The 23,762-nt window shown below is 38.9% G+C and overlaps 1 protein-coding gene across 5 annotated transcripts in view; it reads right to left on the reverse strand.

Moving 5' to 3' along the window:
* The window catches only part of VWA3B (von Willebrand factor A domain containing 3B), a 189,355-nt gene that overhangs the window by 108,478 nt on the left and 57,115 nt on the right, over positions 1–23,762 (reverse strand). For all 5 annotated transcript variants that reach the window (XM_060187501.1, XM_060187502.1, XM_060187500.1 and 2 more), the window contains one exon: positions 3,288–3,484. In XM_060187501.1, the coding sequence (XP_060043484.1) occupies positions 3,288–3,484 (197 nt within the window). The remainder of the gene's footprint in view (positions 1–3,287; positions 3,485–23,762) is intronic.

Here is a 23,762-nt window from a genome sequence, read left to right on the forward strand (position 1 = left end):
TATTCAGAGATGCCAAGCCTGAGATGTCAACCTTCTAACCCCAATAATCTGGTAAGACTTTTCCTAACACACAGGACTACCCAGTTGCATTTCAGATGGCACACTCTCCAACAAAGTTACAGATCCTAGATATAGGCTAGGGCCTAAGGGACTGGGTACATATATACACATATACATAAATTAGGGGTAACTAAGTCAAAGTAAGTGCTCTGTGGTTAGACTTAGACGTAATAAACTCAGCAATCTAGTAGCACATTTGGATATTGTACTACTTTGCCATGTCTATGACTCAGGATCAAGCCCAGCTACATCTCACTGAAGGAAGTTCTGGAGCTCTGGTATCGGCCTCTCTTTGCCTCTCTCTACCTCTCTCTGTCTCTCTCTTTTTTTTCCCCTCCCACCCCTTCTCTGCCTCTATGTCTATAGAAGGAGGAGGTGGAAACAGTGGTGGCAACGATATCACATACTTCTCAGCTTTCACACTATATCAGAACACAAGAAACTGGAGGCATAATTTCCTATATATAAGATAAACTCTTCAAACTAAACCTATAGATTTCCATCTAAAATTACCAAGAAAGGGTAGAGGAGACATCCTGGTGGCTTGTACACAAAACTTTCATTTCTGAAGCCCTAGAGAATCCAAGTTCAATCACTGGCACCACCAAAAGTCAGAGTTGAATGGTACTTTTGTCTCTCTCTATGTATATACATATATTTTGTTGAAATAAAATAAGAATTTTTTAAATAAAATTTCCAAGGAAAAATTAAAAATAAGAATTAGAGGTGAATTTAAGCATATCATATTTTCAACTGCTAGTAGAGCAAACAATGTTCAAATTGACAGGGATTGGGCAGGGGGTAGATAGCATAATGGTTATGCCAAGAGACCCTCAAGTCAGAGACTCCAAATTGACAGGACTTGATAATTCCAAATATCCAGGGTCTCATGCATTCAAAACATGAAAACTTAATTATTTGTTTGGCTAGTAACATTACTGAATAATGTTTTCAAAATTAAAAAGCTGTGCTGGGGGAGGAAATACACAAATGTGATTTGCCCTGTGCTGTAGCAATTATTCTACATTCCAATGTATGAATCAAGAAACAAGTCTTGGTGTTAATTCTGCATTTTTCAATTCATTTCTTTTTTTGATTTTCCTTCTTGCAGTTTATTGCAAACACACAGTGGTAAGAGAGCAAAATCACAGCATCACATCATTGATGTAGCTATATATATATATTTTTTTCCCTCTAGGATTATTGCTGGGGCTCAGTGCCTGCATTACAAATCCACTGCTTGTGGTGGATGTTTTTCATTTTTATAGGCTAGGACAGAGAGAAATTGAGACAGGAGAGGAAGATGGAGAAGGAGAGAGACAGACACCCGTAAACCTGCTTCACCACTTTTGAAGCAACCCCCCTGCAGGTGGGGAGTTCGGGGCTTGAACCAAGATCCTTGCACAGGTCCTTGCACTTCCAAGTGTGTGCCTTAACCTGGTATGTTACTGCCCACCCCACTGCTGTTGTTTCTAAAGGAAGAATCCTGCCTCCAAGATGCGTGGAGTAAAAGGGTTAGCAGATTGACAGGGTTTCCCCATGTAGGGCAGACAAATGGACATCACATTGATAAGCCAAATGAAGAATGGGAGCCTTAGAGAATACATAAAGTGACAACATTTGCAAGAATGTACTCAATTTCCCTTCCCTACAACCTCTGAGTTGTGTTACTGTCATATCTACTTTGCTTTGTGCACTTCCACTTTTATGTCAGTTTTACACATTTATAAGTTTCATTTTATCCTGATTTTGTTTTATACTGTGATAACTTGGTTTCTATAATTCTAAACTTTAAAAAAGATTTTTATTTATTTATTTACTTACTTATTTTTGCCTCTAGGGTTATTGCTGGGGCTTGGTGTCTGCACTACAAATCCACTACTCCTGGAGGCTATGTTTTCCCTTTTGTTGCCCTTGTTGATTATCATTGTTGTTGTTATTATTATTACTGTCATTGTCGCTGGATAGGACAGAGAGAAATCAAGAGAGAATGGGAATAAAGAGAAAGGGAGAGAGACCTGCAGATCTGCTTCACCACTTAGGAAGCAACTTCCCTGCAGGTGGGGAGCTAGGGGTTCAAACCGGGATCCTTACACTGGTCCTTGAGCTTTTTTGCCATGTGCACTTAACCAGCTGCACTACCATCTGGCCCCCAAAAAAGATCTATTTTTATTTGTTTATTTATATGAGAAAGAAAGGAGAAAGGAAGGGGGTGGGAGATCAGAGCATCATTTTGGCACATACAATGTCAGAGGTCAAACTCATGGTTGTAAATCCAATGCTTTTATCCACTGTGCTACCACAGGTTGCCATAATTCTAAACTTTTGAAAGCCTCTGCTTCCTGTTCCACAGTGTACTTCTCTGAGTGTGGCCCAGACCAGCAGTGTTGGCATCATGTGAGGGTATAGTATATGCAAATTCTTGCCACCTCTCAGACCCATGGACTTATTCATGCTAAGGTTTAGAAATCATTGCTAAAAATTATTTTCCTTTCACTGTAAGCTAGAATTGGGGCTCTGAGAACTTATACTCCTTCCAGATCCATTGATACTATTGAACTACCATGTACCAGGTTCAAAAATTTTCAATATATAGCCTTTTTGTGATATAGTCCATTAAAATATCTCAATTTATATTTACTGGAAATTCACTAAACAAGTATTGATTGGCAGTGGTTACAATAATTTGTTTGTGAGGTTGGGGGGGGGGGAGAAAAGAGAGAAAGAGAGCATCACTCTGTCACCTATGTTGCCAGGGATTGGATTTAGGACCTCAGGCTTGAAAGCCCAATTCTGCACCAGCTTCCAATAATAATACATGAGAAATGCCAGATCTGGGCATATTCACCAGCAGTCTGTGTCTTCCATTCAACATGGGGGAACAAAGGGTTTCTTATGTCAAAAACATCATGTATATTAATTCTGAGAGTAAGCCATATGCTCATATATATGTAAGCCTAGTTCCCAGCTTATACAAATTCACTTTATAATTACCTTACATCCAGATACCATTCTCAGGTCTGAGACTCACTTGTATTGTGTCATTTAGATAAATGTAAGATGGGAAGAAGAAAAAACAACCTTCTTCATGGAAACCCAAGTTAGTTTCACTCCATATTATCTTTTAGACTTGAATTTGTTCTTGCTCTCTGGTCTGAGAGAGGCCTCACCCACCAAACAGAATTAAAGGAAGAACACAGTCCTGCTGGGAAGGTTACTTCACTTACCGCACTGGTCTGCACGGACTCATCATATGGCTTGGCTTTTATATCCACAACTCCATCAGCGTGGCGGAAGGAACAGTCAGCAAGGACATCATAAAATGATAGCTTTTGAGCTTTCAAGCCAAATTTCTGTAGCCACTTCGTAGAGTCCCAGATGTCCTCTGGAGCTGATTCCTTCTCAACAGAGGTTGCTCCAAATTCTACTTTTGGAATCATAGTTTATCAGCCATTCATATTACACAGATCATTCGTATTCTCCCCCCCCCCCCCCAGCATCTACTATGTACTAAGTTGTTCTCTGCTAGACCACATTCATTTCAGGAAGTATGCTTGCCAAAAAAGTGGCAAAGAATTTATTCTCAATACTAGAATACACAAATGTGTTACTACTCAATCTCATTTCTTCCTCTTCTTAAGTTGATTGACCCTGCACATAGGTGGATATAATCAGTAGGCTAAGTCTCTATATCAGAAAAACATTAAACTTCTGGTCAGAACTTCTGAATGAAGTCTTGGTCCCATTACTTAGTACATTAGGCAAATGGTTTGAACTTGAATGAGTTACTCCACTTGGCTTCTTAAACTTCAGCACCTTAACTCTTACCTACAGAAGGAAGTATTATAGTAGGTCCTAGAGCAATATCACTTTATTCAACACATCATTTCATTAAATTGATGAGAAAAAATGTTGAACTACAAGAGATTACTGAAGGACCTGGCCTCCATGTATACTCTGTTTCACTTAAAATCACACTTCCCATGAATCTAAGGATGATATTAAATGAGAATTTCCTGTATCTTGTTTGGCCTTCCTAAGTACATGCAAGCCATTCAGTGAGAAAAAGTCATTTTAAAGTGCTTTGTAATGAGAAAAAAAAGAGAAGTAGGGGTAATTAACTGGCTTCCAAGTGGGAGTCAGTCAACCAGCTCAAAAGGTGACATATGGTCTCCCAGAAGTTTCTATGTTGCCTTGGTGAGTTCATCAGACTCAGAGTTTTTTTGAACTTTCAACCCAAAAGGTTCAAAAAAAACTTATGAGGAAGCTAGAACTGTTTGTAGAACAGCTCACCTCAGTCAAGTTCACAGGTTAAAGTACAAGTGGACTCAATTTCCCAAACAGTCCCTTTCCTATACACTGTGAATTGAGGTGCCATGTTACTTGAGCAGAACACCAAATGAGCCAGGTTAGCACACAAAAAAGTTTCAGTACCACTCCTGTCAGCTTAAGGGAGACTGGGCCAAGTGGGTGTGAGTCTGGAAGACAGTGTAAATAAAAGTGAAGCTTATAAGGCACTGGTGTATAGAGCTGTTATACACCAGCCTATGAGAGCTGATTGTGAACCTCTCCTCCCAGCTCCATGCTCAGGCACCAATGTATGGCCCATGTTGGCAGAATGAAATTGATTATTCTGGGAGTATTTACAGAATCTAAAACCATTGGATACTACAAATAATATTTTTGCTATTTCAAAGTAGTCTGCTAACTATTTATCTGTATGCCACTGGAAAGAAAGCAGAAGACACCTTGAGATTGCAGCCCTAGTAGAGTTACTAAGAAGACCTGGGAAGGGATGCTAGGAGGAGAAGTAGTCATTTAAATCATGAACTTTCCCACAAAAGGTCCAAGAGACTTAGAGATTTGATTTTATTTCCACTCAGGTCAGTGGTCCTCATCTCTGCATATGGAATCCTCTGAGTTTTGTTTTTAATATTGTTTAATATTAAAAGCATTAGCTTCCCTTTGACAGATGCAATACTGAGAATCCAGTCTGGGGCTTCACATAAGCAAATATTGATCTCTAGCTGAGGTAGTTCTCAAACTACTGAAGATTTTATTTTTAAATACTGGTGCTAGAACATCAAAATAGCTCATGTGGATAGTGCACCTGCTTTGTTATGTATACAACTCAAGTTTGAATCAGGCTCCCACAGCATTGGAGAAACTTCAGTGCCGTGTGTGTGTGTGTGTGTGTGTGTGTGTGTGTGTGTGTCCATGTCCCTTCCTTTAAGAAAGTTGGCCCACAGTGGTAATGCCCCCGCAATAACAAAGTAAGTCAGTTAAATAAAATATTGTTGCCATGCCCTCAAAAATTATATTTTGTTTTTAGAAACTTAAAAATATATTTATCTTTTTATGGGAGGATGAAAGAGAGATGACAGCACTGCTCAGATATGGCATGTGTAGTGTTGGGAATAAAACCTGGAGCCTCAGGCCCACAAGTCCTATACTCTACCGCTAAGCTATCTCCCTGGTCCATTAGATATACTCTAGATGATCTGAACATTTGAATTTTTTAAAAAAACTCTATAACCCCCATCCAAATGTGTATACTGTACACTCACTCTTTGTGATTAGCACATGATGGCAAAAGTTTTCTAAATTATGCGTTGGTAATCCCATCATTATGACACAGATTCAAGTTATTCCTTTAATTAAAAAAGTAACACTCAATACTAGGAAAACAAAAGTATTACCCATTAATATATTTATAAGAATATATAATTAGAATAAGTTTTAAAGAAATATAGAACTTTAACCCCAACTGTCTTTTCAATAATATATAATGGATCTGCCCACTAATGCTATATGTGAACCATATCCTTAAATTATACATATTGAACTGTGAAACCTATTAGAGCAGGACCTTTTTGAAGAAACTCTTTAGTTTGGTTTTTGAACTTTAAATAAATCTGGCATCAAAAACATCTACAGGTATTGTCTCCAATGTCAGCAACTGGTTTCTGTATGTTTCATATAGTCTTACCTCATCCTGAACAAGGAACTCAAATCAGTTGCTTTCCAGAGCTTTGATCTCTGGGGTTCTTCACATCAATCCTGCATCAAAGGGAAGCAGTAAAAGGAGACTAGAGCTGCTTTGGTCAGTAGGGTCAGTCCCCTAGAGAAAACCTCTAGATGACTTTTTCCTCAATTACTATCTATTGCATTCTAAGTCTTTGTCTCTTATTTACTCCTACATTGTTCTTTTCTGATCAGTAGATGCAGTTGGGAATAATGTCTTCCTTCATTCCCATAGTCTGCCTGCCTCCATCTCTCTCTCCCTCTTTCACACAAGCATTTTTATAGGCATAGATGGTATTGTCATTAAAAACAAACAAAACCAAGAAACAAAAAACCAGTGCCAAATAGTTTCCAGCTTAATGAGTGATTATCTTGTGTTGTCATGGGTGTGAGGGAGACTGTCACAGAACTTTGGTGGTGGTGGGTAAGGTATAGAACTATTATCCTGCATCTTATAATCTTATAAATCATTACTAAATCACTATCAAATTTTTCAAAAGGATTTTCTTGATGCTGATCCACTTTAATGAACACATACCCATACCATTTTATCTCTCTGTTCTGTTTTGGGTTGCCTTCTTTTTTAAAAAAAAAAAAAGCACATGAGCTCTTGGCAAATTAGAAATTCAAATTCAAATTCAATATTACTATAAGATAGCTAGATTCCTTTTTAAAAATTCTAATAAGAGATGAACTTTTGATTCCTTCATATTTTCATATTTTCATGAAGGGGGGGTGGCTGGGGTCAGTTAGTCAACTTCCAGGCTTGACTCAGCTTTCCAATCATCACTTGCAAAGGCTGTTTAGAGAAAGCCCTCAAAGCAACTTGAAGTTTCATAAAGGAAAGAAGATGTAAAGCAGAGCCTAGGAACTCAAGAAAAGAGAGAAGCAGGGAATCTTTCACTTGTAGTGAAGATCAGTTGGTGCTGAGCCTCATCTATCTCTGAGGAGAAAGGAGAGGGTATCACTATAGTCACTAAAGCACCTTTCCCATTTCCCTATAGATAACTTAGACAGAACATAAACTCCATAAATTCTCACCTATGAAGTCTAGGGTATTACTGTCAGTATAGAGTTGTAAGCTTGCAGCTCATCCTGACAATACTGCTTTCCTCTTTCATGTGACAGAATGTTCAAGATCTCCTCTCATGAGCAGAAGCAGATAGCAGATCACATCCATAAGCAGATCTGTCCTACTTTGTAAATTTCAAACACATTTTACTGAGCAATATTTACTGGTCAATGCTTTTGAAATGCCACTGTTGTAATCAGGATCAGAGCAAAAAGACAACTGGGTAATTGATCAGTGCCCACCTTTCCTCTCAGGTGTAGCAGACAGGGGCTGAGACAAAGGGATTTAGCGTCATAACAATAATGCTGCCTCCATGGTTAATCTTAAGTGTTCATCAGGCTGAGTCACCAGTAGCCAAATATTTTGGTCAAGCATTATCATAAAAGTTTCTGTAAATGTTTTTATTTGGTTGTCTCCAGAGATTCACCATTCCTGTGTAATATTTTTTCTTTTAAAAAAAAAATGTTAGCCCCCTTTCTTTTTTCATATTTGATGTATTTATTCTAATGAGAGATACAGTGAGAAAGATACAAAGAGAGAAAAACCAGGTCACTGCTCACCTATGGCTTATAGTGGTGCTGGGGATGATGGAACCTGAGACCTTGGAACTTCAGACATGGAAGGCTTTTGCATACCCATTATGCTGTTTTCCCTGCTCCATCTTTGTTCTTTTAATTAAAAATTGTTTCGGCTATTGATGTAAAGTGGTACCCTTTGGATTTTAGAATCAATTAGTCAATTTATATAAATATATTTTTATTATTAGTTATTTACAAGACTATAAGATAATAGGGGTATGATTGGGCACCATTCTCACCATTCCTATCACCAAACTTCTGTGCTCCCCACCAACTATAATCATCATAGTTCTGCCAGGGTCTTAGAGAAGGGTTTACTTTTTTTTTTCTTCTTTTCCCATGTGTGTCAATTCTCTATATTCTACATATGAGTATAAGCATCCAGTAGTTCTTCACTTCTTTACTTACTTCACTAAGCACAATCACCTCCAGTTCCATTCATTTTGTTTCAAAGGACACAATACTGTCTTTTTAAAATACTGAGTAATACTTCATTGAGTATATGTCCCTTAACTTGTTTATCCAGTCATCTGTCAATGGGCACATATAAACAGGTTGCTTCCATATTTTGGCTATTGTAAATAATGCAGCTATGAACATAGAAAAAAATCATTGGGATTTTGGTAAGGATTGCATTGGGGGGTTGGGTGGTGACACACCTGGTTGAGTGCACATGTTATAATGAGCTAGGAACTGGGTACAAGTCCCTGATCCCCACCTCCAGGAGGAAAGTTTCACGAGTGGTGAAGTAGAGCTGTCCCTCTGTCCCTCTCCCTGTCTATCACGCCCTTCTCTCCCCATTTCTGGCTGTCTCTATCCAAATAAAGATAATCCAATAAGAAAAAGAATTTAAAAAAAAAGATTGCATTGAATCTACAGATTACTTTTGGCAGGACAGCTATTTTGTTTTCTTTTTTTTTGCCACCAGGGTTATTGCTGAGGCTCGGTTCTGGCATTATGAATCCAGCACTCCTGGTGGCCATTTTTTCCTTTTTAAAAAAATTTATTCAAAAGGACAGAGAGGAATTGAGATGGAGGGAGAGATAGATAGGAGCAGAGAAAGAAAGATACCCTCAGACCTGCTTCATCATTTGTGAAGTTTACCCCCTCTCCCCATGTAGGTGTAGAGCGGGGGCTCAAACCGGGGTCCTTTTGTATGTACTTGCTCATAGTACTATGTATCCTTAACCTGGTGCACCACTGCCCAGCCATTGGCAGGAAAGCTATTTTAATGATATTTGTTCCTCTAATCCATGAACAAGGAATGCTTTCCATTTATTTGTCATCCTCTATTTCTTTTAACAGTGTCCTATAGTTTTCACTGTAAAGATTCCTCACCTTCTTTGTTACATTTATTCTCAAATATTTTATCTTTTGGGGTTCAATTGTAAGTGATTGCTTCCTTCAACTGATTTTCCTCTGGCTCACTATTTGTCTACAGAAATACCACAGATTTATGAGTATTAATTTTTGACTATATCATATTGACAAGATTCTACTGTGAAAGAAATTGCCAGAAAAATTTTTTAAAAAGAGAGAAACAACCAATCAACTAGAAGAAAATATTTGCATTTTACAAGGAACTAATTTATGCATTCAATCCTAGAGCAACTCCTGATGGAGTTGGAGATGAGAACCCTCTGGTTATCTTCCTTCTGTCATTTCTCCCACATTATTTTGGGGGTGCATAAGGTGAAAGTTCTGGCTTCTGAACTGCTTCTCTGCTGGACATGGGCATTGACAGATCGATCCATACCCCCAGACTATTTCTATTTTTCCCTAGTAGGGTAGGGGTCTGGAGAGGTGAGGATCCAGGATATATTGGTAAGGTTGCCTGCCCAGAGAAGTCAGAATAGAATCATGATAGCATCTGCAACTTGGTCACCAGCCTCTTTTAATTCTTGAAAAAATTTCTAAGGGACTGGGTGATGGCTTATCTAGTTGAGTGCATATATTACCATGAGCAATGACCTGGGTTCAAGCTCCCACTCCTTATCTTCAGGGAAAATCTTGCAAGTGGTGAAGCAGTGCTGCAGGGTTTTCTCTGTCCTTCTTCCTGTTCTCCCCCCTCTTCTTCCCCCTCTCTTACAGAACTCCATCACAGGTCTCTGGCTTCAGATCCTGCATTTAGGGATTCGATCTCCGGTTTCTGGCTTCAGATCCAGCAGCACAACCACTCACCCAGAGCCTTACAGCTATTCTAGGGGAAGGTTTCTAGTAACCTTAGCTGCTATTGATAATAATAATAATAATAAAATACCTGCAATGACCCACTTCCTGGTTCCAATCACACCTTTCAAATGCTTTCACTTACCCATTTCATTCTTTTCCTCTTTCTACGACTTATCTCCACAAGGACCAAACCATCCGTACATACCCAACTTTCACTTTACGTGGCCAAAGGATACAACAGTATAGATATAAACCCACCTATCCCCTTCATCCTAGGAAACACCTTTCCCTATGCTCTCCCTGCACCTCCAAATGCACACACTCCACACCTTGAGACCAAACTAACTCCACAGTATTCTTCCAACACCAATCCTCAATGTCCCTCGACATAGCTGGGAGAAAAATAATAATAATAAAGGAACAACAACCCAAGGCTCGCAGTCCCAGGGACCCTACAAAGTCCCGGGTCCCTACCTCCATACCACTGTAAGTCAGAGCTGAACAGTGTCCTAGCAGGGGGAAAAATTAATAATAACGGAAAAGGACCCCAAACCAGTTGTTCCCTGCTCTGCATCTCATCCTTCAGTCCCATAGAAATGAAAAAGGAAGATACTATTTCAAAAGTCAATATATACAAGTGCTCTGTGAATTAGTCAGCCTGCTTTCGAATCTCAAGTCATTATATTGGTAAAATAGCTTTCATTTAATATACAGATAGGATATATATATATATATATATATATATATATATATATATCACTGATATAAAGCAGAAAAATTGCTTTTGTCCTCTGCTTATATTAGAATTGAAAGCCTTTATGTCAAATGAATTTCCATTTAGTATATTCATATTTGTCTCTAAGCCAAATATGTTCACTTCATCCCCAAAATGTATTAGAACTGCCTGAACTCACATCCGCAACTTCATGGCCTCCATTATGATGTTAGGGTGCTTCACTCTTAAAAAGCCCACATAAAACACATCATCCCCCAACTCAGGTCCTTTTCAATAGTTCATCAGCATGATTTCCACATAAGAGCTTTATTCTTTATTTAATTGAGGGGATTAATGGTTTATAGTAAATACAGTTGTTGATACACGTATCAGTTTTCTGCAAAACACTCTCACCCCCAGCCTACATCCTACTCCATCATCATGCACTATGACTTGAAAGTCATCCCTACCCCACCCAGATTGCTTTACTTTTGTACAGTACACCAGCCCAGTCCATGTCCTACCTCGTGTTCCCCTTTCTGTTCCCATCTCTCAGCTTCTGTCCATAAATGAAATCATCTCATTTCCATCCTTCTCTTTCTGGCTTATCTCACTTAACACAATTCCTTCAAAGGAGCTTAGTTTTAACACCTACATCTCTCTTGCTCCCAAGTTTTGCAAGATCAAAACATGAATCCTCTCAGATCTGCTCAGTTATCATCATTTTTAATCAAATTTAGTCTGATTTTACCCAAGATACATACACACACACACACACACACACACACACACACACACACACACACACGGAGAGGAGAGAGAGAGAGAGAGAGAGAGAGAGAGAGAGAGAGAGAGAGACCAGAGCACCATTTTCATATACATGACGCTAAAACCTGAAAGTTTCTATGGCTTCACCAGTTCAGCTATCATACTTACCCTCTTCTTCTGCTACCACACCCTATTCCAAGATGATGGCATCTATTCATCTATATTAATACCTTAATTCTCATCCTTCATTCTAGCTTACTCACTCCCCTCCTATATGTTTATTATCAATTAGCCAGAGTAAACGCAAATCTGATCTTATTAACCCCTTGCTTACTTTCTAATGATTCTCCATTAGTCTAAAATTAAGGACTGGTATCTCATACCGTGACCACCAAACCAATAAGGTCTGTTCCTTGGCTACCTTTCCAGACTCATCACAGACAGATTGCTAACTTTGAGCTCTAGCCACACTCATCTTTTCCTGTTCTAAGGTGGCATGCTCCCTCCCACCTTGGGACCTTTGCATTTGCCCTGTACCCTACCTCTTCAGTTCATTCAGTTCATTTCAATTCCAATGTGGTTCAAAAAAAGTTTAAAAGTTCATCATTTTCCTTTATCAAATTACCAAACCTGTTGGTAATTATGCTGCTCTGGGGTTAAAGTTTTAAAAAATATTTATTTGTTCAACAGAATAGGTGGGAGGGTGTGGCAAAGATAACCGGAACATCACTGGCATACACAATGCCAGAAGTCAAACTTAGGACCTCATGCTTAAGAAATTGGGATGTAGGCACTCAATTTTCTACCGTTATTGAGCAAGAAATATTACAAGATCCTACTTTATGAGGACCTCCTCCATGTCTGTTTTACTCACACTCATCTAGCACAGGATTACAAATGATAAGCACTCAATAAATAAGTAATATGCTATATTTAATAATGTATATGCTATACATATGAACTCTTTTTAAAAATTTATTTGTAAAATAGAAAACATCAACAAAACCACAGAATAAGAGGGGTGAAATTCCACACATTTCCCACCACTAGAGTTCCATATCCCATCCCCTCCATTGGAAGCTTTCCTATTCTTTATCTCTCTGGGAGAATGGACCAAGTGTCATTATGGGGTGCAGAAGATGGGAGGTCTGGTTTCTGTAATTTCTTCTCCGATGGACATGGGCATTGACAGGTTGATCCATATTCCCAGTCTGTCCCTATCTTGCCCTACTGGAGCAGGGCTCTGGAGAGGTGGGGTTACAGGGTACATTGGTGAGGTCGTCTGTCTGGGCGAGTCAGGTTGACATCATAGTAGCATCTGCAACTTGGTGTTTGGAATGTGCATTCCTTTGCTTCCTCCTTTCTTCGGTTCAGTATTTCTTGTAAGGTGGGGTTGATTGTGGCAAATTCCTTTAGTTCTTGAATATTTGAGAAAATCTCTATTTCTCCCTCATATTTGAAGGATAATTTTTCAGGATACAATATTTGTGGCTGGAATCCCCTCTCCTGTAGAACTTTGAGTATGTCATTCTACTTTCTCCTTGCCCCTAAAGTTTGTGAAATCTGATGAAAGTCTTATAGCTCTGCCTTTGTATGTAACTTCTTTTATTTCCTTAGCAGCCAGCAAATTTTTTCTTTGTTCTTGACTTTTGATAGTTTTACAATAATGTGTTTTCACGTTGGTCTTTTTGTATTTATAAATCTGGGTGATTGTTCTGCCTCTTGGATGAGAATGTTCTGATGGTTTCCTAAGTGAGGGAAGTTCTCAGCTAAAATTGCTCTGAAAATGGACTCTGGGTCTTTGTCCTTGTCCTCCTCTTCAGATATACATATCACTCTTGTATTCGATCTTTTGATGGAGTCTGAAATTTCACAGAGTTGACTCAGTCTTTCGGAACCATTCCTCTTCCTCATCTTTGAATTGAAAGAGTGGGCTAGCTGTGTCTTCTGGATTGGAGATTATTTCTTCCGAATGTCTGGCTCTACTTCCTAAGCCATCTACTTGGGCATGGATTGCAGTTAGAGTGTCTTTTACTTCCTGGGGTTCTGACTAAAGTTCTTCTTTCAAGATTTGATGATTCTTAGTGATCTCTATTATAAGTTCCTCTCTCATGCATTTGAATTTCATAGTAAAATGCTCTTTTAATTCTTGTGTAATTTCTTGGAGAGTCCTCATAATGAGCTCTGTGTAGTCTGTCTCTGAGAGTCTCTCTAAATCTGTAATTCCTTGGATTTCTTCTGTTTCATTTCTGTCTGGCTGATAGGGCATAGTTGGCTGTTTAATTCTGTTTCTCTGCTTGTGCCTATTTTTTGTGTGCTGGTGACTGATGGCCAGCAGGTGGTGCTATTGTGATCTCTAGGTTTCTCTTGCTTGTATGATCTGTGTTGTGTGGGACGTGATGGTGGGAGGGTGGGATTTGCTTTGGGCTGTCTTGTGGTCACAAATGCCCTGTTTTATGTTGTGACCTTCACAACATTCAGAAGGCTAAAGGCCCCCTGACTGAGAGGTTTTAAGCCCCTGTCTCTTTTCTCCTAGCACTAGGAACAATGGTATTTGCTTGCTGAGCTTCAAGTGAAATTGCCAATATGGTACAGCTCAGCACCTGCACCGCCCAGAGCTCTGATTTGACTTTGCTGTTCTTCAACCAGCATCTGCGCCCCTTTTCACTCCCAACTGTACACAAGCACCCACCTGAGGCTGCAGAATATGACTTCAGCTGGGTCTCTTGTTGTATTTATTTGTTGTTTTGGGAGGAGAGGTGATTTGGTCCCAGTTATTCTATGGCCACGCCTCCCAGAAGTCCTATATATTAACTCTTGTCTTATGAAATCATTATTTTCTTTTTTTTTTAAGTTTTTTTTTAAATTTATTTTCCTTTTTGTTGCCCTTGTTGTTTTCAATTTTTTTGTAGCTGTTATTGTTGTTGTTAGATAGGACAGAGAGAAATGGAGAGAGGAGGGGAAGACAGAAGGGGGAGAGAAAGACAGACAGCTGCAGGTCTGCTTCACCTGCAGGTGGGGAACCGGGGGCTCAAACCAGGATCCTTTCACCAGTCCTTTGCTTCACATCATGTGCGCTTAACTCACTGTGCTGCTGCCCAACTCCCGAAATCATTACTTTCTATGTACCTACACAGTTAAATTTTTATTTTTATTATTATTATTTTTTAATTTACTTTTTATTGCCACCAGGATTATTGCTGGGGTTTGATGCCAGCACTATGAATCCACAGCTCTTGGTGGCCATTTTTCCTTTTTATTTATTTTTTCTTTTATACTTTATTTTTACTTGACAGAGAGAAATTAAGAGGGAAGGAGAGGTAGAGAGGGAGAGAGAAAGGCACCTGAAAAAAATTAAATAAAATAAAAGAAAGATAGGCACCTGCTGCAGACCTGCTACGCCATTCATGAAGTGTCTTCCCTGCAGGTGGGTAACAGGTACTCCAACGTGAATCCTTGTTCATGGTGACATGTGTGTTTAACCGAGTATGCCACCACCTGCTCCCCCATGTAGGCTTTTACATGTATGTATTTTCTTATTTCTCACAAAAATCATGGAAGTAGATATGATAATTTTTATCCCAATTTTTTTAAGTAAGAAAACCTAGGCACAGACAATAAATATCTAGTTCAGGGTCACAAAGGAGTAGGCAGAAATAGTTTTAATGTCTCTCTATTTCCAAATCTGTGTACTTCCCATCACCCAGAAATGCAGAGGAAGTGGCTAGTGCTAATTATTTTATTTAAGGCCAATAAAAGTGAGCACTGCCCTTCTCTCCACTTTTTTTTAAAGTATACACAGGTCTTTTTGGATGGGTGGGTTTGATTTTTTGATTCCCAGGAGAGGACTTGCTGGATCATGGGGTAGGTTCATTTCTAGCCTTATCAGAGTTAGTTCTCCAGACTGCTCTCCACAGGGGTTGGACCAATTTACATTCCCCTAGGTGTCCAACAACAGTTGAATGGCTAAGAAAGTTGTGGTATATATACACAATGGAATACTATATACATATAGTATACACAATGGAATACTACTCAGTTGTTAAGAATGATGACTTCTCCTTCTTTACCTCATCTAGGATAGAGCTTAAAGGAATCATATTAAGTGAGATAAGCCAGAAATAGAAGGATGAATATGAGATGGCCTCACTTGTAGACAAAAGTTGAGAAATAAGAACAGAAAGGGGAAATACAAAAAGTAAACACAAAGTAAAGGACTCTGAGGGGCGATGGGGGGCCTTTCAGGTCCTAGAGCATGATGGTGGAGGAGAACCTAGGCTGGCAATGAGAGTGTTTTGAAGAAAATTGAGAAATTTTACACATGCACCAACAACTGTATTTATTTATTTTTATTTTAATAAGAAAGATAACTGAGAGAAAGATAGAGACCAGAGTACTGCTCATCTCTGGCTTATGGTAGTGTGGGAGATTGAACCTAGGACTTTGGAGCCTCAGGTGTGAAAGTCTTTTTGCATAACTATTGTGCTATCTCCTCTGACTCTAAATCATTAATCTCATTAAAACTAAAAATTTAAGTGCGTAAAACACTGGAGGAGCTTGTTAGTACTACCTGCATAATTTATTCATTTTAAAAATATTTGTTTGCTTATTTACGAGAGAGAGAGAGAGAGAGAGAACACAAACCAAAGCATTACTCTGGTACATGTGAAGCCAAGCACAGAACTAGACCTCATGCTTGAGGGTCCAAAGGTCCATCCACCTCCTATGCCACAAGCCTGCAGATTTCAATGAGCCTCTAGCCTCCTCATCTCTGATATCACACTTTGATATTTTGAAACAGTCAAGTATTTGGAGTCTGGCATAACTACACAACATGGTTAGACTCATTTTGGTAGGTCATAAAACCACTGTGATATTTCTTGCAAATGAAGAACTCCTGAAATGCTCTGAGTACATGTTATGAAGGGCAAAGTCTCTTTTAATGTTTGACACATTGTTGTTCTGTGGGAAAAGCTACATTTTTGTTTATGAATCTGACCTGGCACACACAGAGAGACACAGACATAAAGAGTGCTCAGGGATTCGACTTCTGGAGGCAGAGCTACGAGCAGCAGATCGTTTTCTCTCCTCTTCTCTCCTCTCCTCTCCCGGAGCAACTAGGAATACCAAAGGAGACCACCCGGGACTGAAACAAGACAGGACTAGAATGACCACAGGAACCCAGTAAATCACCGGTGAGTACAAACATGTGTGGCTGGTGACAGAGAGGAGAGAGAAGCCTAAAGAGAGATTAGGTGACTGCTAACAGTTCAGCAGTTTATCAGTTGAGACACCACCTCCAGTCTGCTCCACCAACAAGGGGACAGCTGAAGGGAGGAGAGGACTCCCCAGAGACTCACCAAGTGCAACTCTGAGTCTCCATTGCTACTACTCTCAGAATCTGGAGCAGCGACAGGGAGGGACACCAGGGGACAGAGATCTAACCAGGAAACTCAGAAGACCTATACCTCGGTGGCATAGCTGAGGGGCTGTGAAAGTCTCTTTGCATAACCACTGGATTATCTCTGCCACACCCTGCTTTATCTCTTGGTCAGGAGTCAGTGATTAATCTAAGAAGTCTATTGACAGTTTAAAAGCACTCAGGCTCCCATAGCCTACAGGGAAGAAAAAAAAAAGAGGCTTTTAAACCACTGAGCTCCAACTCAGGGATTGAAACAACTGTTAACTTCCACCACTGTGAACCCTTTAATTACCTTAATTAGACACAAGTCAATCCAGGCAATAGTGATCAATAATTTGAAAAGTACTGATAAAGGGAACTTATAACATAATATATAAAATGGTTAAAACAACAAGAAAAAATATTGGAGAATCGAACCAGGACAAGAGTCCAGCTAAAAGTCCTCGAGAGGGTGAAGCACAAAATAATGAGTTCAACATCCAAACATTAGCTAAGGAAATAATAACAGGAGTGAGTAAAGAATTTGAAAAAATTGTAATCAGAAATGCAGGAACAACAAATGAGAATATGGAAGAAAATACTAATCATCTCATGGTTATTAGAGAGCTGAAAGCTGAAATCGCTGAGCTAAGAATGCAACTAGCTGAACAAGCTAAAACAGTATCAGAGCAGGGCAACAAAATAGATGAACTCCAGAAAACAGTAGAGGGCAGAGAGAATAGAATCAATGAGGCTGAAGACAGAATTAGCAAGATTGAGGATGAATTAGAGATAACTAAAAAAGAAGTAAGAGATCTCAAAAAGAGATTAAGAGATGCTGAAAACAACAACAGAGTCCTATGGGATGACTTCAAAAGAAACAATATATGCATTATTGGCATACCAGAGGAAGAAAGAGAAGGAGAGGAAGAAAGCATTTTCCAGGACATAATAGCTGAAAACTTCTCTAGTCTAGACAACATCAAAGACATAAAGATTCAAGAAGCCCAGAGGGTCCCAAACAGAATTAACCCAGACCTAAAGACACCAAGACATGTCATACTTAGAATGGAAAGGAATAAGGATAAATAAAGGATCCTGAAGGCTGCTAGAGAAAAACAAAGAGTCACCTACAAAGGAAAACCCATAAGATTAGCAGCAGACTTCTCCATACAAACACTACAGGCCAGAAGAGAATGGCAAGATATCTATCGAGTGCTCAATGAGAAAGGCTTTCAGCCAAGAATACTATATCCTTCTAGACTGTCATTCAGACTAGATGGAGGCATCAAAACCTTCTCAGACAAGCAACAGTTGAAGGAATCAACCATCACCAAGCCTGCCCTGAAAGAAGTTCTGAAAGGTCTCCTATAAACAACCAGACCACCACAAATAGGACATATATCAAAACACTCTAAAACTCTACAAGAATGGCGTTAAAATATCTTCAACCTTTGATATCAATAAATGTGAATGGACTGAATTCACCTATTAAAAGACACAGAGTAGGAAGATGGATCAGAAAACACAACCCAACAATATGCTGTCTACAGGAAACCCACCTAACTCAACAAGACAAACACAGACTTAAAGTGAAAGGATGGAAAACTATCATACAATCCAATGGCCCACAAAAAAGGGCAGGAACAGTTATTCTCATATCTGACACAATAGACTTTAAAATAGATAAGATTAAAAAAGATAGGAAAGGACACTACTTAATGCTCAGAGGATCAGTCAATCAAGAGGACTTAACAATTATTAACATCTATGCACTCAATGAGAAGCCATCTAAATACATCAAACTTCTACTGAAAGAGCTACAGCAATATATTAACAGTAACACAATCATAGTAGGGGACTTCAACACCCCACTCTCTCAACTTGACAGATCATCCAGGCAGAAAATCAATAAAGACATAAGGGAGCTAAATGAAGAGACAGATAAACTAGAACTATTGGACATTTTCAGAGTCATTCATCCCAAGAAACTGGAATACACATTTTACTCAAATCCACATGGGTCATTCTCAAGAATAGACCATATGTTAGGCCACAAAGACAGCATCATCAATTTCAAGAGCATTGAAATCATCCCAAGCATCTTCTCAGACCACAGTGGAATTAAACTAACACTTAACAATCAACAAAAGATTAGTAACAGTCCCAAAATGTGGAAGCTCAATAGTACACTTCTTAACAACTTCTGGGTCAAAGAAGAAATCAAGGAAGAAATCAAAATGTTTCAAGAGTTCAATGAAAATGAAGACACAAGCTGTTAAAATATTTGGGACACAGCTAAAGCTAAGAGGGAAGTTCATAGCAATACAAGCACACATTAGGAAACAAGAAAAAGCACAAATAAACAGCCTGATTGCACATCTTAAAGACCTAGAAGAAGAACAACAAAGGAACCCTAAAGCAACCAGAAGGACAGAAATCACTAAAGTCAGGGCAGAAATAAATAACATTGAGAATAGGAAAACCATACAAAAGATCAACGAAAGTAAATGTTGGTTCTTCGAAAGAGTAAACAAAATCGACAAACCTCTAGCCAGACTCACAAAACAAAAAAGGGAGAAGACCCAAATAAATCGGATAGTAAATGAAAGAGGAGATATCACAACAGACACTGCAGAAATTCAACATATCATGCGAGGCTTCTATGAACAACTATATGCCACCAAGCTAGAGAACCTGGAAGAAATGGACGATTTCCTAGATACCTACCAACTTCCAAAACTAAGTAAAGAGGAAGTGGATAATATGAACAGGCCCATCACAGCTAATGAAATTGAAACAGGTATCAAAAATCTCCCCAAAAATAAAAGTCCTGGACCAGATGGTTTTACAAATGAATTCTACAAAACCTTCAAAGAAGAACTAATACCTCTACTTTTAAAAGTCTTCCAGAAGATTGAAGACAGTGGAACACTCACTTCCAGCTTCTATGAAGCCAACATCACCCTGATACCAAAGCAGACAGGGAAACAACCAAAAAAGAAAACTACAGACCAATATCTCTGATGAACATAGATGCGAAAATATTGAACAAAATTCTAGCCAACCGGATACAGCAGTATATCAAAGAGATTGTTCATCATGACCAAGTGGGGTTTATCCCAGGCATGCAAGGTTGGTTTAATATATGTAAATCAATCAATGTGATCCACCACATCAACAAAAGCAAGACCAAAAACCACATGGTCATATCAATAGATGAAGAGAAAGCCTTTGACAAAATACAACATCCCTTTATGATCAAAACACTACAAAAAATGGGAATAGATGGAAAATTCCTCAAGATAGTGGAGTCTATATATAGCAAACCTACAGCTAACATCATACTCAATGGTGAAAAACTGGAAGCATTTCCCCTCAGATCAGGTACTAGACTGGGCTGCCCACTATCACCATTACTATTCAACATAGTGTTGGAAGTTCTTGCCATAGCAATCAGGCAGGAGCAAGGAATTCAAGGGATACAGATTGGAAGAGAAGAAGTCAAACTCTCCTTATTTGCAGATGACATGATAGTATACATAGGAAAACCTAAGGAATCCAGCAAGAAGCTTTTGGAAATCATCAGGCAATACAGTAAGGTGTCAGGCTATAAAATTAACATTCAAAAGTCAGTGGCATTCCTCTATGCAAACACTAAGTTAGAAGAAGTTGAAATCCAGAAATCAATTCCTTTTACTATAGCAACAAAAACAATAAAATAGCTAGGAGTAAACCTAGCCAAAGAAGTGAAAGACTTGTATACTGAAAATTATGAGTCACTACTCAAAGAAATTGAAAAAGACACAAAGAAGTGGAAAGATATTCCATGTTCATGGGTTGGAAGAATTAACATCATCAAAATGAATGTATTACCCAGAATCTACAAATTTAATGCTATCCCCATCAAGATCCCAAGCACATTTTTTAGGAGAATAGAACAAATGCTACAAATGTTTATCTGGAACCAGAAAAGACCTAGAATTGCCAAAACAATCTTGAGAAAAAAGAACAGAACTGGAGGCATCACACTCCCAGATCTCAAACTGTATTATAGGGCCATTGTCATCAAAACTGCTTGGTACTGGAATATGAATAGACATACTGACCAGTGGAATAGAATTGAGAGCCCAGAAATGAGGCCCCACACCTATGGACATCTAATCTTTGACAAAGGGGCCCAGACTATTAAATAGGGAAAGCAGAGTCTCTTCAACAAATGGTGTTGGAAACAATGGGTTGAAACATGCAGAATAATGAAACTGAATCACTTTTGTATTTCACCGAATACAAAAGTAAATTCCAAGTGGATCAAGGACTTGGATGTTAGACTACAAACTATCAGATACTTAGAGGAAAATATTGGCAGAACTCTTTTCCGCATACATTTTAAAGACATTTTCAATGAAATGAATCCAATTACAAAGAAGACTAAGGCAAGTATAAACCTATGGGACTACATCAAATTAAAAAGCTTCTTCACAGCAAAAGAAACCACTACCCAAACCAAGAGACCCCTCGCAGAATGGAAGAAGATCTTTACATGCCATACATCAGATAAGAGTTTAATAACCAACATATATAAAGAGCTTGCCAGACTCAACAACAAGACAACAAATAACCCCATCCAAAAATGGGGGGAGGACATGGACAGAATATTCACCACAGAAGAGATCTGAGAGACACATGAAAAAATGCTCCAAATCTCTGATTGTCAGAGAAATGCAAATAAAGACAACAAAGAGATATCACTTCACTCCTATGAGAATGTCATATATCAGAAAAGGTAACAGCAGCAAATGCTGGAGAGGGTGTGGGGTCAAAGGAACCCTCCTGCACTGCTGGTGGGAATGAAAATTGGTCCAACCTCTGTGGAGAACAGTCTGGAGAACTCTCAGAAGGCTAGAAATGGACCTACCCTATGACCCTGCAATTCCTCTCCTGGGGATATATCCTAAGGAACCTAACACATCCATCCAAAAAGATCTGTGTACACATATGTTCTTGGCAGCACAATTTGTAATAGCTAAAACCTGGAAGCAACCCAGGTGTCCAACAACAGATGAGTGGCTGAGCAAGTTGTGGTATATATACACAATGGAATACTACTCAGCTGTAAAAAATGGTGACTTCACCGTTTTCAGCCGATCTTGGATGAACCTTGAAAAAAATCATGTTGAGTGAAATAAGTAAGAAACAGAAGGATGAATATGGGATGATCTCACTCTCAGGCCGAAGTTGAAAAACAAGATTAGAAAAGAAAACACAAGTAGAACCTGAAATGGAATTGGCATATTGCACCAAAGTAAAAGACTCTGGGGTGAGTGGGTGGGGAGAATACAGGTCCATGAAGGATGATAAATGACATAGTGGGGGTTTTATTGTTAAATGGGAAACTGGGGAATGTTATGCATGTAGAAACTATTGTATTTACTGTTGAATGTAAAACATTAATTCCCAATATAGAAATAAATTTTTAAAAAAAGAATGCTCAGAAACACCAGCAATAATAGTTCTGAATAGCTTGGCACATCAGGATTGGTGTGGCTGGCAAGATAGCACAGCAGTTGTACACCAGCCTTTCTTTTTTTGTCACTGGGGCTTCACTGCCCCACATCTACTTTTTGAAGTAGATAGGAAAAGACAGAGACAAAGATATAGAAGAAGAGAAAGAAAGATACCACAGCACCAAAGCTTCCTCCAACTGTGGTGTGGGTTGGATTCAAACCTGGATTGCAGGCATGACAAAGCAGGCACACTATTCAGGTTAGTTGTCTTGCTAGCCTACACTAGTTGTTCATACTTTTGAGGCCCCAGGTTCAACCCCAGCACCACTGTAAGTCAAGAGTTGAGCAATGCCCTCTTCTCTCATTTTTTTCTTAAAAGTTCTGTTTTATATATTAATGCTTTTTAGTTACCAAGTTGCAGATGCTATCATGTCGCCAACCTGACTTCCTTGCCAGATGACCTCACCAATGTGTCCTGGAACCATACCTCCTCAAGCTGGGAGTATGGATCGACCTGATAACACCCATGTCCAACAAAGAAGCAATTACAGGAGCCAGACCTTTCACCTTCTGCACCCAATAATGACCCTGGGTCCATAATCCCAGAGGGATAAAGAATAGGAAAGCAGGGAGTTGGGCAATAGTGCATGTTAAACACACGTGGCATGAAGCACAAGGACTGCTGTAAGAATAGGAAAGCTATCAAGGGAGAGGATGGGATATGGAGTTCTGGTGGTGGAAATTGTGTGGAATTGTACCTCTCTTATCTTAGTGATCATTATTAAGTCACTAGTAAAATTTTTTGTTTAATAGTTTAAAATAAATACTTTTTAAAAGACTGACATACATCCTCTTATGAACAGCTTGGTTAAGGCAAAACTGGCATAAAATAAGCTATACACATTAAAATGTGCAAGCTGGCTAAGATTATAGCTGTAATCTTGCTATAAGTTTTGTATGGACCCTATCTATATCTTATTCTTTTTCTTCTGATAACTTTTGGATTATGCATTTTAATCCCTTTCTTTGTCTCTTACCTTTTTAGTTTAGGTTTATTTAAGATTTGTAGTACACATCTTCAAATTATTATGGTCTAACGTTAATTGATATTCTACCACTTCAACAGAGTGAGTATATCTTTCAACAATAAATGTGCATTTCTCACCTCTTGCCTTCATTTATTAAGTTGTTGGAAAAGTCATGACACATTTTTTACGTAGAAAAAACACTTCATGGCTTTTCTGAAAATATTTATTGCAGTGTTTTTTCTTTTTCTTTTTTTCCATACCTCAGCAGCCTCATGACAGGATGGCACAAGTTCTGGGGTTCCAGTACTCAAGGATAGATGAGCTTCCACCCGAGGGCAGCACTCAAAGACTGTGGTTTTTCTTTAAATAGTGATTAAGTTACACATGATGGGCTGGCGAAACAACTCATTTGGGAGGTACCTGGCTTGCTAAGTGTG

Source organism: Erinaceus europaeus, chromosome 3, assembly GCF_950295315.1.
Source record: "Erinaceus europaeus chromosome 3, mEriEur2.1, whole genome shotgun sequence".
Classification (NCBI taxonomy): Eukaryota; Metazoa; Chordata; class Mammalia; order Eulipotyphla; family Erinaceidae; genus Erinaceus; species Erinaceus europaeus.